Consider the following 14,670-nt stretch of genomic DNA (forward strand, 5'->3'; position numbering starts at 1 on the left):
ACACCAAATGCTTTTTCTAGATTTTAGCATTCATGGAAGGCTATAGAACACCAAATGCTTTTTCTAGATTTTAGCATTCATGGATACATAATGTGCTCCTTGTTTCCAGATAATACAACAACCTAAAAAAAGTCTCATAACTGTTGCTTTGAAACTTTATCATAGAAAAGAGTGTGAAAGTGTTGAAATAGAATTTACAGTTTCTGTTTGCAGGCCGTAACAGATCTGTTCTCATTTTGAGCCTCAATCATTGTGCTTGAATCTGTTATTTCTGGTGGTATTTGTGTGCAGAATCCTGGTTTTTGCCCAGATCTAGAATCTCTAAATATAGCCATGTCAACTGGAAGATACAGATACATTTTATCAATAGCTTGCACATTGATTACAGAGCCTATGGGATTGTGTTCGGGACACCAGGAACCTTTGTATAGTTGTATTTCATTTTTAAAACCTCCAACATGTGGGAAGATAAATTAGGAAGTAGTGCTTTATAGGAAAACTATTCACTTTACAAAAGAATTAATAACACAACTCTTTCAAATAGCAAGCTTCCACAGTGCCTTTAAATTAAACCCTTTCCAGGAATGGAACTCCTGACTAAAGTATAGGGCACACATATGGCCTAAGTCAGCCTTACAAAGCCAGTACTTTGAAGTCAGTGAGTTTTTATTTTTCTAGAATGTATTTCATAGAAGACCAGACACTGGAAAAAGAGGTACCTGAACTTTGAGTATTTCTAAATTCCCTATAAAAGAGTTAATGACAATTTTAGAAAAAGCACTAGTACATGTCGTTATAATAGGAAGATTTCTTTATAATGCTTCTAGATTTCTTCATTTCTATTTAAAAATTTCAAATGTCAAAAGGCTAGCACCCAGCTATAGGCAATGATTCTCATAAATAAGGAAGAGTGGGATGGGAACTTTTACTTTTTACACAGCATATTTTTGCCTTGTTGAAATGTGTTTCAAACAGAACTGCTTTTGTAATTTTTTAAAATATCAAAATTAATATTATTGTGATTATCAGTATTAAGACATCTAGACAGTTTAATAATGTACCAAGTGCAGTGAGAAAAAATAAAATGATTGAAGTGATCTAATCATTTTTACTTTTCAACTAGTTTTGCATGTAGATAGACACTGTAAGCCAACAAATGCTCTCATTTTGCACTTGTGGCAAACTGTTCATTTTTTTGGTTAAAGATATTCATATGGATTCATAAATGTATCTGAGAAATTTGAAAAATCTGATTAGAACAGTAAATTCATAAACACAGATTCATACAGTGATACATTACATACATAAGTCATTCTGTGGTGCTGTCAACATTTGCTGAGAATTTTCATACTGTGAAAATTAGTGTGTTAGTATACACTGTAGAGGAAACAGATATCGCGTCAGAGATTTGCAGCAATGTTGTGATGGCAGAGGCTGTTGCTATGTCTTCAAAGATGCTGATTAGGAGGATTGTTGAGAGGAGAAGACTGTTAGTTCCCATGTTAGATTTCCCAGCCACACCTTCACCAAGAGCCTGTGAGGTTTGTGCTGTGGTTAGCATTTCACAACAAGGCCATTTGCTGTTGGCAAGTTCTGCCTCCTTGAATTTAGATTGGCCAAAATTTGTTCAAAGTCTGTAATTCAGTTTCTTACAGGTACATATGAAGGCACAATTGAAGGAACCTTTAGGACGTTATGAAGTGCACTTAGTTTGGCTTACGATCACACCATTGAAGACCTGCAGTGCCTTATTTTTTTTTTTTGTAATCAATACCTGCTAGAAAATAGGGTAGCAACTAATTTGTCATGTGACTAGGAAGTGTTTCAAAAGTGAGTTTTCCAGAAAGTTGAAACTTTTACCCCTTTAGAAATCAAGAATACTATTGTATAATAATAATGGTATCTAAAAAGACCTTTAAGTATCAAAAGCTCTTTTAAAAAAATTTATTTACTCATTTATTCATTTTTGGCTGCATTGGGTCTTCGTTGCTGTGCACGGGCTTTCTCTGGTTGCGGAGAGTGGTGGCTACTCTTGGTTGCGGTGCATGGGCTTCTCATTATGGTGGCTTCTCATTGCAGAGCACGGGCTGTAGGCGCGCGGGCTTCAGTAGTTGTGGCACGCGGGCTCAGTAGTTGTGGCTTGCAGGCTCTAGAGTGCAGGCTGAGTACTTGCGGCGCATGGGCTTAGTTGCTCCGCGGCATGTGGGATTGTCCCAGACCGGGCTCGAACCCGTGTCCCCTGCATTGGGAGGCAGATTCTTAACCACTGCGCCACCGGGGAAGTCCCTCAAATGCTCTTAAAGAGGAGCTTTTGAGAGTAATTAATTAAAGACACCAACTCTAGAACCAGACTTCCTGGCTGTTTTCAAGATAATTGTCACCTGTTTCCTTTTCCCATAAGAGCTCAATTTGTGTGCTGTGGAAGGCTAGACGGAATCAATGACCTGCTTCCTGACAGTATCTGGATTAGGATAAATTGGGATGCAGTTTCAGAGTTCATAAAATTCTATTTTACCTAGAACTAGCCATAAGTAAAATAATGAAATTGGAGTCTTAAATATCAGAGACTCCGTTCCATTCCTTTCCTTTCTTCAGTTCTTCTATTCTGTCCCCTGCTTTGTTAGACTGGTACCTCACCAAGGAATGAATGTGATCTTAACAGTAAGAGGTTCTTAGCATAATAGGTTTATAGTCCGTTCCTGAGAATGTTTGCTTTTTCTTAACATCCTGTTTTAAAACACATAATTTTTCATAAAATACATAAAAGAATCTATTTCTAAAGGAACTGGAAAAGAAAGATTTGACCTTTGAAGGCAAGGAAGAGGGGAGACAGTGATACCAGTATGGCCACTAAATTTGGCTACAGGGATAGACTTTCAAAGACTTGAGAATTAGAAAGGACCATTGGGAAAGACCTTTGGCATGCCTATAGGAAAATATTCCATTTCTGAAACATTAATAGTCACTTTCTTGGAACTGTAAAGCTATTGTTTTGTAAGTTTGATATATAAACTATCTATTTGGTATAGAAATAAAACCAAAACAATATACTTCAACCTCTTTGTTTTGAGGCCCATGTGCTAGGAATCTGGTCTTATTTTTAAAAAAATAAACACACACACATACACAATCCACATGCTGCTAATGTATTTGTAGGATAAAGTCCTAGAAATGGAATTGGTAATTTTTTTCCCTTTCCTTACAAATAGTAACATAATATATACATATTATATACTTTGTCTTTTTCCCCCCACATAATATATCTTGGAGATCTTTTAAAGCCAACTTGTATAGAACTGCTTCATTCTTTGTGAGGACTTCATGCTATTCTAGTCTATGATCATACTAAACTTTATTGAAACAGTACTCTATTGATGAGCACTTAGGTTGCTTTATAAAATCTTGTACTACTAGAAACAATGTTGCAGTGATTATACTTTTACACATGACATTTTAGAAATGTGAGTATAGGGTAATGTTTAGGATGGAATTATTGATTAGGGTATGTAACTTTTAAATATTGATCAGTATTTCAGATTGCCCTCCTAGAGGTTGTAGTAATTTATACTCCTTTTATGTTTCTTGATATTTTTTCCTCACACTTCAAAACACTCCCATCAGAAAGTATAAGCAATGAATGGCTATTTCTCCACCCCCTCTCCAACACAGCCTATCATCAAACTTTTTGATCTTAAGCAGTATTTTAGGTGCAAAATTGTATCTCAGTGTTTTATTGTGAGGGTTGATCATTTTTTCAGCCATTTATATTTCATTTTCTTTGAACTGTCCATGTCCTTTGTTCATTTTTCTGTGAGGTTGTTGGGGGTTTTCTTAGTGATTTGTCTTTATGTATTAAAAAAATTTAGCCCTTTGCTATATGAGTTGCAAATATATGTCCAAGTTTTCTGTTTGCTTTTGACTTTATATGTTTATTTTTCCCATATGAAAGTCTTTATTTTTATGTCATCAAATTTATCAATCTTATATTTTATGATTTCCTGGTTTTGTGGCATTCTTAGACCTAAGTCCACAGGTATTTTCTTCTAATACTGTAATGTTTTTTATTTTTGTTTTTTACACTTATATCTTATTTATTGTGGAGTAAAGTATGATTTAAGCCTCCAATTTCACTTTTTTCTGAGTGGCTCTCCAGTTGTACCAAAATCATTTGTTGAATAATCCATTTCTCCTCCTTTGAAATGCCACCTTTTGTATACTAAAGTCATAAGAATAGTGTCTCTTAGGTAGAAAATGAATAATAAACCCCTGAAATGGGGTGTTTGCTAAAATGCATTTTGTTTAAATAAGATAGTAAAGAACTGAGAAGGGGTATTGATTTTTAGCCTTAAAGTCTTGCCCAATATATTTTGTTAGAAATATATGTAATTAAATCAGAAAGGCCAATAGAGTCATCATTTTATATAAATGGCTGCATTTGTGCCAAGATGATGTATTGAATAGCAGGAATGTGGGTTTTTTCCTTGCATTTATTGTAGGATATTAAAATTGAGACACATACATGGCTGGGCCAGTGAATTTAGTGCCTCCTCTAATGAGGGGCATGGTTATTAGACATTACTGTCTTCAGTATAAGTGTGGAATTATCAGAGTAAGAAATCACTGACCTCCAATACAAGATTATTTGAAACATATATAAAATTTTAGATTTAGTTGGCAAATCCAGCCTACTTTGAATCTGAATCTTGAGTTCTCCTAATTAAGATTCTCTTCAATTTTGTCCTGCCTGCTTAATTTTTAAAAATCCATTCTGCTCAAAAGGTTTTCATTCACTTGGACCAGATTTCTTGAATTGTTGCCACATGTTCTTCTCTGACTGCCCCCTCCCCCCTTTTTTTCCTTTAAAAGGAAAGCATCTGGTTTATATCATGAAGGACTTTTGGAAGCAGTAGAGAGAGGGTAGAAATAATATTTGTATGTAATTATATAAGCAAGGGTTAATATTTAGTTGTTAAAGAAGGAGGGGGTTTTTTGTTTAGAGACTAGAGTGATAGGACATGAGCCTCAAAAAGAAAAAAAAAAGTCTGAATTACATTTTGGTTTTATTTCTATTAGCACACTGTATTGAGGGAAAAGATGGAAGCCTAACAGTAGATTGTCAGTTTTTGTTAACCACACTACACTGTCACATAAAGTATAGAATTCTAGGTTCACTATGTCAAAAGGCAGAAAACCATTTATATTTTAATTAGTTGAGCTCCTCTAAAATATAATATAAGCAAAGTTGATGAGATCCTATAAATTAAAAATTTAAGGAAAACTCACAAACAAAATTAATTTCTCTAAAATTGTTTTACTCAAGCACAGAGAAACCATGCCCTGTACTACTTTCTCTTTTGTGGATTTAAATAGCTTTTTTATTTTTCATAGTATTTCTGTTCTTCTGAAGTGTTATTATAGATGTAGTAATAATTATATTTCTTTCAGTTTAAGACATCTAGGTAGAGGTTATGGCTTTTTCATTTCCTGACAAGATGCACAAGGATTGATATTTTGATTGGTTGGGTTTTGGATGTACAAACACATTGGTCTTATTTTGTATCACTGACAATCCACAGGGTTGGCTGCTATGTGCTGAACTTTCTGTTCTAGACTTTCTGCCAAGTACTTTATGCAAAACTCTGGTTTTAGTGAAACAGGTTTTATTGTTTTTAGTCAGAGTTGTATTATAAACTGTTGTCAGCTATGTGATGCAAACAGAGGATCTGGTATATATATATGGCCATGAAAATAAATCACCAGAACAAGCCAGTCTCTGTTCAACTGGCTGTTTTTCTCTCCCATTCCTGTGGCCTCAGTTCATGTTGTTTACTGCTGGAGGCCTGAGATGGTGTAGTTTTCTTTTCTAGGAACTTGGAATTAGAATTCCTCGACCACTAGGACACGGACCAAGCAGATTCATCCCAGAAAAGGAGGTATGTTGTTTGTGAAAGTACATAGTGAACTGTATGCTTTTAAGGAAAAGTTTTCATGACCCACATCTTCGCATCTGAACAAGTTGTTGGTCAACAATATGCTCTACACAAGTTAATCATCATGTTTTGGCAGTGAATATGTGGGATTAAAAAGCTGTTATAGTCATGTTGATTTCTAGTATTTCATGATGCTTTTCTAACACCCATATTTAATCAAGCAAAGGCAAGACTTTTTTCTGACCAATAATATGCCACCTGCTTATATTCAGATGTTGCTTAGGTGTGCCCATAAGCCGAGTTACTTGGTCTTGGCCAACTCCACAGGCTGGTATCAATGCTAGATTGGATCTTTAATTCTAAATATGTAAATGCTCCTATACTTTGTTTTCACAGGGATTGTTTACTGTTAGTTAATTTTGGTTCTCTGTAAATTGAGGGAGAGTAGGTGTTGTTAAAAGGAAAGGCATTAGGGTCTGTTTGCAAGCTCTGCAAATTTGATAATCTAAATCTGGGTTCTGGATTTAGCTCTGGATGTCTGGATTCTGGTCAAGTCTGCAAGCAGCCTATCTAGATGGCCTTTAATGTCCGGCCTTTGTTGTTTTTCCCCTACTACATGATATGTGACTCTTTATTCTGCTATCTTGCAACAAGTTGAGTTAAATTTGTAGAATTATAACCTCTCTTTAAGCCAAATTTAATCTGCTTCTAGGTGACACTTAGAGTGTAGTGCATGCATATTCCTTTTTTTTTTCCTTCCCCTGCATGTTTTCTTTCTTTTACACCAATTTACAATTTCTGAAACCATGGTTTTCCTCTCTTTCATACAGATTCTCCAAGTGGGGAGTGAAGACGCACAGATGCATACTTTATTTGCAGATTCTTTTGCTGCTTTGGGTCGTTTGGATAATATTACCTTAGTGATGGTTTTTCACCCACAATATTTAGAAAGTTTCTTAAAAACTCAACACTATCTACTGCAAATGGATGGGCCATTACCCCTACATTATCGGCACTACATTGGAATAATGGTTTGTAAACATTCAGTGAAAAATTCTTTCTGCCTGCTTTATTAATCTTTTTAAGAGATGGTTAATGCTTCAAACACAGGAATAAATACTTATATTCTAACTTCTAATCGAATTCCTGTTAGGTAGTATCTATTTTTCCTCTTTCTAAATAAGTACGCTGTCAAATATAACAGAAAAAGAAATATGTATTTACACTCTGTTGAGAACCATTTTCTATTAAATACGAGAATAAAGTAGAACACAAGATTATTTCACTGATAGTTCAGATTGACATAAGTGGTGGTACTCATGTTCAATTTATAAATAATATTCCATTGTTTTATGGTTGGCACCTTAATTGAAGTTTCTTCTTAATCTGAGGTTCTGACAGTAGGTATAAAATTTTTCTAAAGTTCAGATACTTTGATCAGATATTTTATTTGTTCTTGGGATATTTTTGAGGTACTTTCTATAGTGTATGAATTTTTAAATGTTTATATGAAAACTTCATTTCTGTAGTATATGGAAAATTTGAAAACATACTAATCAAAAACTTAATTAGCTGTTTTGCATATTGTAAAGAAAAAGATTTGTAGTTGTTCAAGATTTTAATATGTGTAATTAGAATAATCTTTTTGTTTTCTCTTAAGGCTGCAGCAAGACATCAGTGCTCCTACTTAGTGAATCTCCATGTAAACGATTTCCTTCATGTTGGTGGAGACCCCAAGTGGCTTAATGGTTTAGAGAATGCTCCTCAGAAACTACAGAATTTAGGAGAACTTAACAAAGTGTTAGCCCATAGACCTTGGCTTATTACCAAAGAACATATTGAGGTAAGTAGAGAATATATCTAGGGTGTCATTAAAAAAAAAAATTAGACTAATTTTTAGAGCAGTTTTAGGTTTACAGAAAAATGGCACAGAAAGTAGAGTTCCCATATTCTACCCCCGTCAACCATCCACCACCCCCCGCCCACACACACATAGTTTCTCTATTACTAACATCTAGTATTAGTATAGTACATTTGCTGTAACTGATGAATTAATAATGTCTAATTTACATTGGGGTTCACTCTTTGTGTTGTACAGTTCTATGGGTTTTGACAACTGCATAATGTCGTGTTATCCACCATTATGGTATCATAAAGAATAGTTTCACTTCTCTCAAAATCTCCTATGCTCCCTCTATTCATCCCTCTCCCCTTCCCCCTGAAACTACTGCTCTTTTTTACAGTCTTTATGGTTTTACCTTTTCCAGACTGTCATATAGTTGGCATCACACAGTATATAGCCCTTTCAGACTAGCTTGTCAGTATGCATTTAAGGTTTCTCCATGGTTTTTCATGGCTTGGTAGCTCATTTTTTATTGCTGAAAAATACATGTATGGATGTACCTCAGTTTATCCATTCATCTATTGAAGGACATCTTGGTTACTTCCAGTTTTTGGCAATTATGAATAAAACTTCTACAAACATTCACATATAGGCTTTTTGGTGGACATAAGTGTTCAACTCAGTTGGGTAAATAACTAGGAGTGTGATTGCTGGATCGTATGATAAGCTTGTGTTTATTAGCTTTGTAAGAAACTGTCATCCAAAGTGGCTATACCAGTTTGTGTTCCCATGAGCAATGGATGAGCATTCCTGTTGCTCCACATCCTTGTCAGTATTTGTTGTTATCAGTGTTCTGGATTTTAGCCATTCTGATAGATGTAAAGTGGCATCTTGTTGTGTTATCTTTTTAAAATACCATTTTAAACTAGTTTTGTCTGGTTCTATTTATTAATAAAGATAATAGAATAAAAGTAGATGGACATTCTCTAAAAGAATCTACCATGCAGTAGAAATTCTTAAAAATACAATATATTTTTGGTGTTGTCTTTCTCTTGTTTTAGAATATTTATTTATTGGCCATGCCTCAAGGCTTGTGGGATCTTAGTTTCCTGACCAGGGATGGAACCCATGCCCCCTGCAGTGGAAGTGCAGAGACCTAACCACTGAACCTCCAGGGAATTCCCTAGAATATTTTAGATTCTTTTATGTAATTGAAGCATCTTTTTATCAAGGAGATACAAGATTTGAATATGATTAATGCAATGTCTGTTACATTGTCTAGTAATATAAAATTACATATTATAAAATAGATAATGAAGCAGAATGGACACAGATTTGTAAGACTTTGAAGAACTGTAGACTTTACCTTGAGCATAATTTTTAAAATAAATATAATTTGATGATTTAAGAATATTCAGAGTCAAGCTGTTCAAACCACTTTTTAAAAATTCCTTGAGGAGGCCTGATAATAAAGAAAAACAGGCGTATTTTACACAGTAGCTTCTACTTTAAACACAAATTCATTACATTTGGTTTGAGACTGCACTAACAACATAGTTAATGCATTCATAATCCATCATCTGAGATATGGCAACTGCTTTTAAACAAAATGTATTCTACATTTTTAAGTCAGGATTTCAGAAAGTCAAAATAATAACGAATGTGTCGTTATCAGTTTATCTTAAGCTCTATTTGTGAATACATATTCATAAAAATTAGCAAATTCTGGGTTCTACATGCCTCAAATTGTAATTTTATCTTAAGTTTTATATAGTAACTAATCCTGTTTTCAGTAGGTTAAATACCAAGATGAACTGTATTCTTTCATCAATACCATACCCCAGCATAAAAATGTTCTCGTTTTTTTTCCCAAGGGACTTTTGAAAGCTGAAGAGCACAGCTGGTCCCTTGCAGAACTGGTACATGCAGTAGTTCTACTTACACACTATCATTCTCTTGCCTCGTTCACATTTGGCTGTGGAATCAGTCCAGAAATTCATTGTGATGGTGGCCACACATTCAGACCTCCTTCTGTTAGTAACTACTGCATCTGTGACATTACAAATGGCAATCACAGTGTGGATGAGATGCAGGTCAATTCAGCAGGAAATGTTTCGGTAAGTATCTATTATTTATTATAGGATCATCCTAAGAGTAATCACAGTAATTGCTGTTATATTATTTTTTCATTTGGCTTTTAAGAAAATCTACCCTATTAAGTCCAAAAAGATATTAGGCCCCCATACCTGTTCATTCAGCAAGTATTTATTGTCTGCCTCCAAATGCTCAGCACTAGTCTGATGCTAAGGGACATACAAAATTATAAGACCCTCTAGGAGGTTACATTTGAATAATTTTAGGATCAGAAGCCACCAGCAATGTGCCCCATCAGAGCCATCTGGTATTGAACAGCTACTGAGTGAGATGAGGGGAGACTGAGAACAGTGGAACTTGGTGGTAGAAACTTCCTGATGCTGATCACATCCTTTTGCACAGAAGAAACAGGCTGTCTTCTTAATTACTTTTTAGAAGATTTAATCAGCCTTGATCTGGAATTTCTCCTTTTAAAATACTTCATGTTTTAACTTCTCACAAATATATATAAAAGTGAATGTAAATTTATTAAAATGCTTTTATCTCTATTCCTTCTCTTCTCTGGCTTTTATATTTTCTCAGTTATGTTATTCCTTTGAAACAGATCAGAATGAGTTGAATTTTCTATAAGCAAATTTGAATTCTATATATGATGAGTCAAAATTCCCTCTGCATTCTTTAGCTGTAGTGAAAGAGAAAAGGGTTTATATTTCCAAATTGAAATCAGAGAAACAACCTTACAGTCTTCTGAATACTTTGCACAGATTTTCTCAGTTGTATTATTTTAAACAGATTTGGACAGGTTAAATTTATATATTTGACTTTAACGTGTATTTGACTGTTAATGTATATTTGACTGTGGGCAAGTTATCTAACGTCTCTGAACCTCCATTCTTTCATTTCTAAATGAAGGTCAAACACAAGGTTATTGTAAAGTTTAAATGAAATGTCTCTAAAGAGGTAAAAGGCAAAAAAAAAAAAAAAAAAAGAAGTTAAAAGGCCTAGTACAGTGCTTGGCATTTACCAGGTACTAAATAAGAGGTAGCATTTACATATGGTGAGATTAGCACAGGAGGGAAAATCATGTTCCCAAGGTTGATCACTGTGCTGTGCTGGCAACGCCCAAGACCATCAGTTCCACCCTCTGTTGAGCTATCTGGATTGTTGTTGGAGGCCTGCATATGGCCACTGATTATTTATCAAAGCTTAAAGGTTATGAGATGGTCTAAGGGAGAGTACATCAGTTGCTAGGATGCTTAGAGTTGGATTGTTGTCCTTCCCCACCTTTGATTTAGTACAAGGCTAAAGAAAAAGTACTGTTCCTAGTTATCCCTTTATTAAATGAGATAATAGTGAAATAATAGAATTTTTAAAAACTTCCCTAGTAGATAAGCTCCCTGTTCCCAGGTGTTGAGCATTTTTTAGCAATAAATATTTTTAAATTAAGGTATGTACCTTGTTTTTTTAGACATAATGCTATTGCACACTTAATAGCCTACAGTATAAACAGTATAGTGTATAGTATAGTACAGTATACAGTATAATGTACAGTACAGTACAGTGTATTTTTGGCTGCATTGGGTCTTCGTTGCTGCGCGCGGGCTTTCTCTAGTTGCAGCGAGCGGGGGCTACTCTTGGTTGCGGTGTGCGGGCTTCTCGTTGAGGTGGCTTCTCTTGTTGCAGAACACAGGCTCTAGGCGCGCGGGCTTCAGCAGTTGTGGCTCGTGGGCTCTAGAGCAGAGGCTCAGTTGTTGAGGCGCACGGGCTTAGTTGCTCCACAGCATGTGGGATCTTCCCAGACCAGGGCTCGAACCCATGTCCCCTGCATTGGCAGGCAGATTTTTAACCACTGTGCCACCAGGGAAGTCCCTAAACATAACTTTTATATGCACTGGAAAACCAAACAATTCATGACTCGCTTTGTTGCAGTGGTGTGGAACTGAACCCACAATGTACCTGAGGTATGCCTGTCTATTGACAACATGCCCAGTGTACACAGTTGATGCAAAAGCACTTATACTTTGTGTACCTTATTTAACTGATTGAGCAAGTAAAAGCTTAACTCTTAAATATTCAGTTCTGTTTTAAATCGACAAGTAGTGTTAAATTTTTAAAATTTAGCATTGATAGTAATATTATTACTAATTTTAGTAATAAAAGGTAAAACATTAGAATGTGTTCTTAAAATCATTTTTCTCTTATATTTTAAAATTTAAATATCTGTATATATAATAGGCCAAATAATTGTTGTTTTTTTGTTTTTGCGGTATGCGGGCCTCTCACCGTTGTGGCCTCTCCCGTTCTGGAGCACAGGCTCCGGACGCGCAGGCTCAGCGGCCATGGCTCACGGGCCCAGCCGCTCTGCGGCACGTGGGATCTTCCCGGACCGGGGCACGAACCCATGTCCCCTGCATCGGCAGGCGGACTCTCAACCACTGCGCCACCAGGGAAGCCCCAAATAATTGTTTTTGATTCATCCATGTGCATTAAAATTATAAGAAGATCTTTTCTTATATTGTATTAAGATGCAAATTCTTATGAAACAGACTTAATAAAATTCAAAAGTTTCATTCCGTGTTTGACATATGTAACCTTAATTGCACTTTCTTTTCAGGTAAGTGATTCCTTCTTTGAGGTCGAAGCCCTCATGGAAAAGATGAAGCAGTTACAGGAATGTCGAGATGAAGAAGAGGCAAGTCAGGAAGAGATGGCTTCACGTTTTGAAATAGAAAAAAGAGAGAGCATGTTTGTCTTCTCTTCAGGTAAAAGCAACCATTACATAGTCAATAAAATGTCTGTTTTTTAAGAGAATTTAAATAAAAGTATCCTTTTTTATTGGAATATAGTTGATTACAATGTTGTATTAGTTTCAAGTGTACAGCAAAGTGAATCCGTTATACATATATCCACTGTTTTTTCAGATTTTTTTCCCATATAGGTCATTACAGAGTATTGAGTAGAGTTCCCTGTGCCATACAGTAGGTCCTTATTAGTTATCTATTTTGTATATAGTAGTGTGTATATGTCAATTCCAATCTCCCAGTTTATCCCTCCCCCCTTTTCCCCCCAGTAACCATAGACTTGTTTTCTACATCTGTGACTCTATTTCTGTTTTGTAAATAAGTTCATTTGTACCACTTTTTTTAGAGTCTACATGTAAGCGGCGACATATGGTATTTGTCTTTCTCTGTCTGACTTAACTTCACTTAACATGATAATCTCCAGGTCCATTCATGTTGTGGCAAATGACATTATTTTGTTCCTTTTTATGGCTGAGTAACATTCCACTGTATATATGTACCACATCTTCTTTATTCACTCCTCTATTGATGGACATTTAGGTTGCTTCCATATCTTGGCTATTGTAAATACTGCTGTAATGAACATTGGGGTGCATGTATTTTCAAATTATGGTTTTCTCCATATATATGCCCAGGAGTAGTGTTGCTGGATCAGATGGTTAACTCTATTTTTAGTTTTTTAAGGAACCTCCATACTGTTCTCCATAGTGGCTGAACCAGTTTACATTCCCAGCAACAGCTGTAGCATTTACTCTTTGAGATAAGATGATGGCCATTCTGACCAGTGTGAGGTGATATCTCATTGTAGTTTTGATTTGCATTTCTCTAATAATTAGTGATGTTGAGCATATTTTCATGTGCTTTTTGGCCATCTGTATGCCTTCTTTGGAGAAATCTCTATTTAGATCTGCCCATTTTTGGATTGGGTTGTTTTTTTGATACTGAGCTGCATGAGCTGTTTGTATATTTTGGAGATTAATTCTTTGTCAGTTGCTTCGTTTGCAAATATTTTCTCCCATTCTGTGGGTTATCTTTGCTGTGCAAAAGCTTTTAAGTTTAATCCAAATATGGCTTTCCTTTTAGAAAGGTTATTGCATAGGTAGAAAAGGAAGTTATAGTGAAAACAGCACTAGACTAAGAGAGAGGACATTTGATTTGGGTTCTAATACTAAAATCACTGCTAATAAACTTTGTGAATATAAGTCATTTAACATTGAGTGCTTTTTTTCCTCTTCTTTAAAATGAGGAAATTGCATTCATAAAGGCCTGAGATTGCTTCCAGCTTTAAAATTCTATGATTTGTGAAAAGGAGCTACTTCTTAGATAACTAACAACAACGTAAATCCTTTATGTTTGGCCTTTATCAAATGTAGGCTATAGGATTTAATATGTAAACCAGATAATTTAAAGGAAAAAAGTTAATAAAGTGTGTCAGTGTATTTTGACAATAATAGAGTGGGCCAAAGAGTATATGTTAAAAGCAAGTTTCTTAATAGCAAAGAAAAAATCAAATTTGTATAAATGGAGGTTGGATGTTAGCTTGAGGAGAAGTCTTTGATTTTATTTACTTGAAACTATAATCTCATCGACCCCTAAACATGAAGATAATCTGAAAAGGCTTAGAAGCAGTGCAGGAAACATTGTAAAAACAGTGACACACAGAACCTCTTTCCTTTGTTCATCATTTTAGAATTGTTTCTAGGACCTTTGAGCTGTTAAAGAGATCATTTTATATATTGTGTGACATTAAAAATAGTCCAAATGCTAAAGTTTAGAGCATAAAGTTTAAAGTTTATATTTGTTATCACCATAAAGATTATTCAAAAGGGTGTTCATACTTGGAGTACATACTTTTCAGTAGAACCTAGTATCTATAAACTACAGTCGGGACACAGAGGGAGAGAGGATCTGTGAAAGAGAGGAATTAAAAACAGAAAATTAACCATGAGTATTTTTTTAATAACAGAATCTACTTTTATTATATTCCATTTATTAGTAAGTA

The 14,670-nt window shown here is 35.1% G+C and overlaps 2 protein-coding genes across 4 annotated transcripts in view; one reads left to right on the forward strand and one right to left on the reverse strand.

Annotated features, from left to right (window-relative positions):
- SESN1 (sestrin 1) overlaps positions 1-14,670 on the forward strand; it is a 107,319-nt gene that overhangs the window by 86,785 nt on the left and 5,864 nt on the right. For 2 of the 3 annotated variants that reach the window (XM_067702395.1, XM_067702397.1), the window contains exons 2-6: positions 5,868-5,933; positions 6,761-6,961; positions 7,591-7,773; positions 9,648-9,890; positions 12,482-12,629. In XM_067702395.1, the coding sequence (XP_067558496.1) occupies positions 5,868-5,933; positions 6,761-6,961; positions 7,591-7,773; positions 9,648-9,890; positions 12,482-12,629 (841 nt within the window). The remainder of the gene's footprint in view (positions 1-5,867; positions 5,934-6,760; positions 6,962-7,590; positions 7,774-9,647; positions 9,891-12,481; positions 12,630-14,670) is intronic. The other variant, XM_067702396.1, reaches the window with a different exon arrangement.
- Positions 12,625-14,670, reverse strand: part of ARMC2 (armadillo repeat containing 2) — a 236,578-nt gene continuing 234,532 nt past the window's right edge. Inside the window, exon 18 of the mRNA XM_067702383.1 lies at positions 12,625-14,576. Coding sequence (XP_067558484.1) covers positions 14,533-14,576 — 44 coding nt within the window. The 3' untranslated portion in view covers positions 12,625-14,532. The remainder of the gene's footprint in view (positions 14,577-14,670) is intronic.

The sequence above is a fragment of the Pseudorca crassidens genome, chromosome 13 (assembly GCF_039906515.1).
Source record: "Pseudorca crassidens isolate mPseCra1 chromosome 13, mPseCra1.hap1, whole genome shotgun sequence".
Lineage (NCBI taxonomy): Eukaryota > Metazoa > Chordata > Mammalia > Artiodactyla > Delphinidae > Pseudorca > Pseudorca crassidens.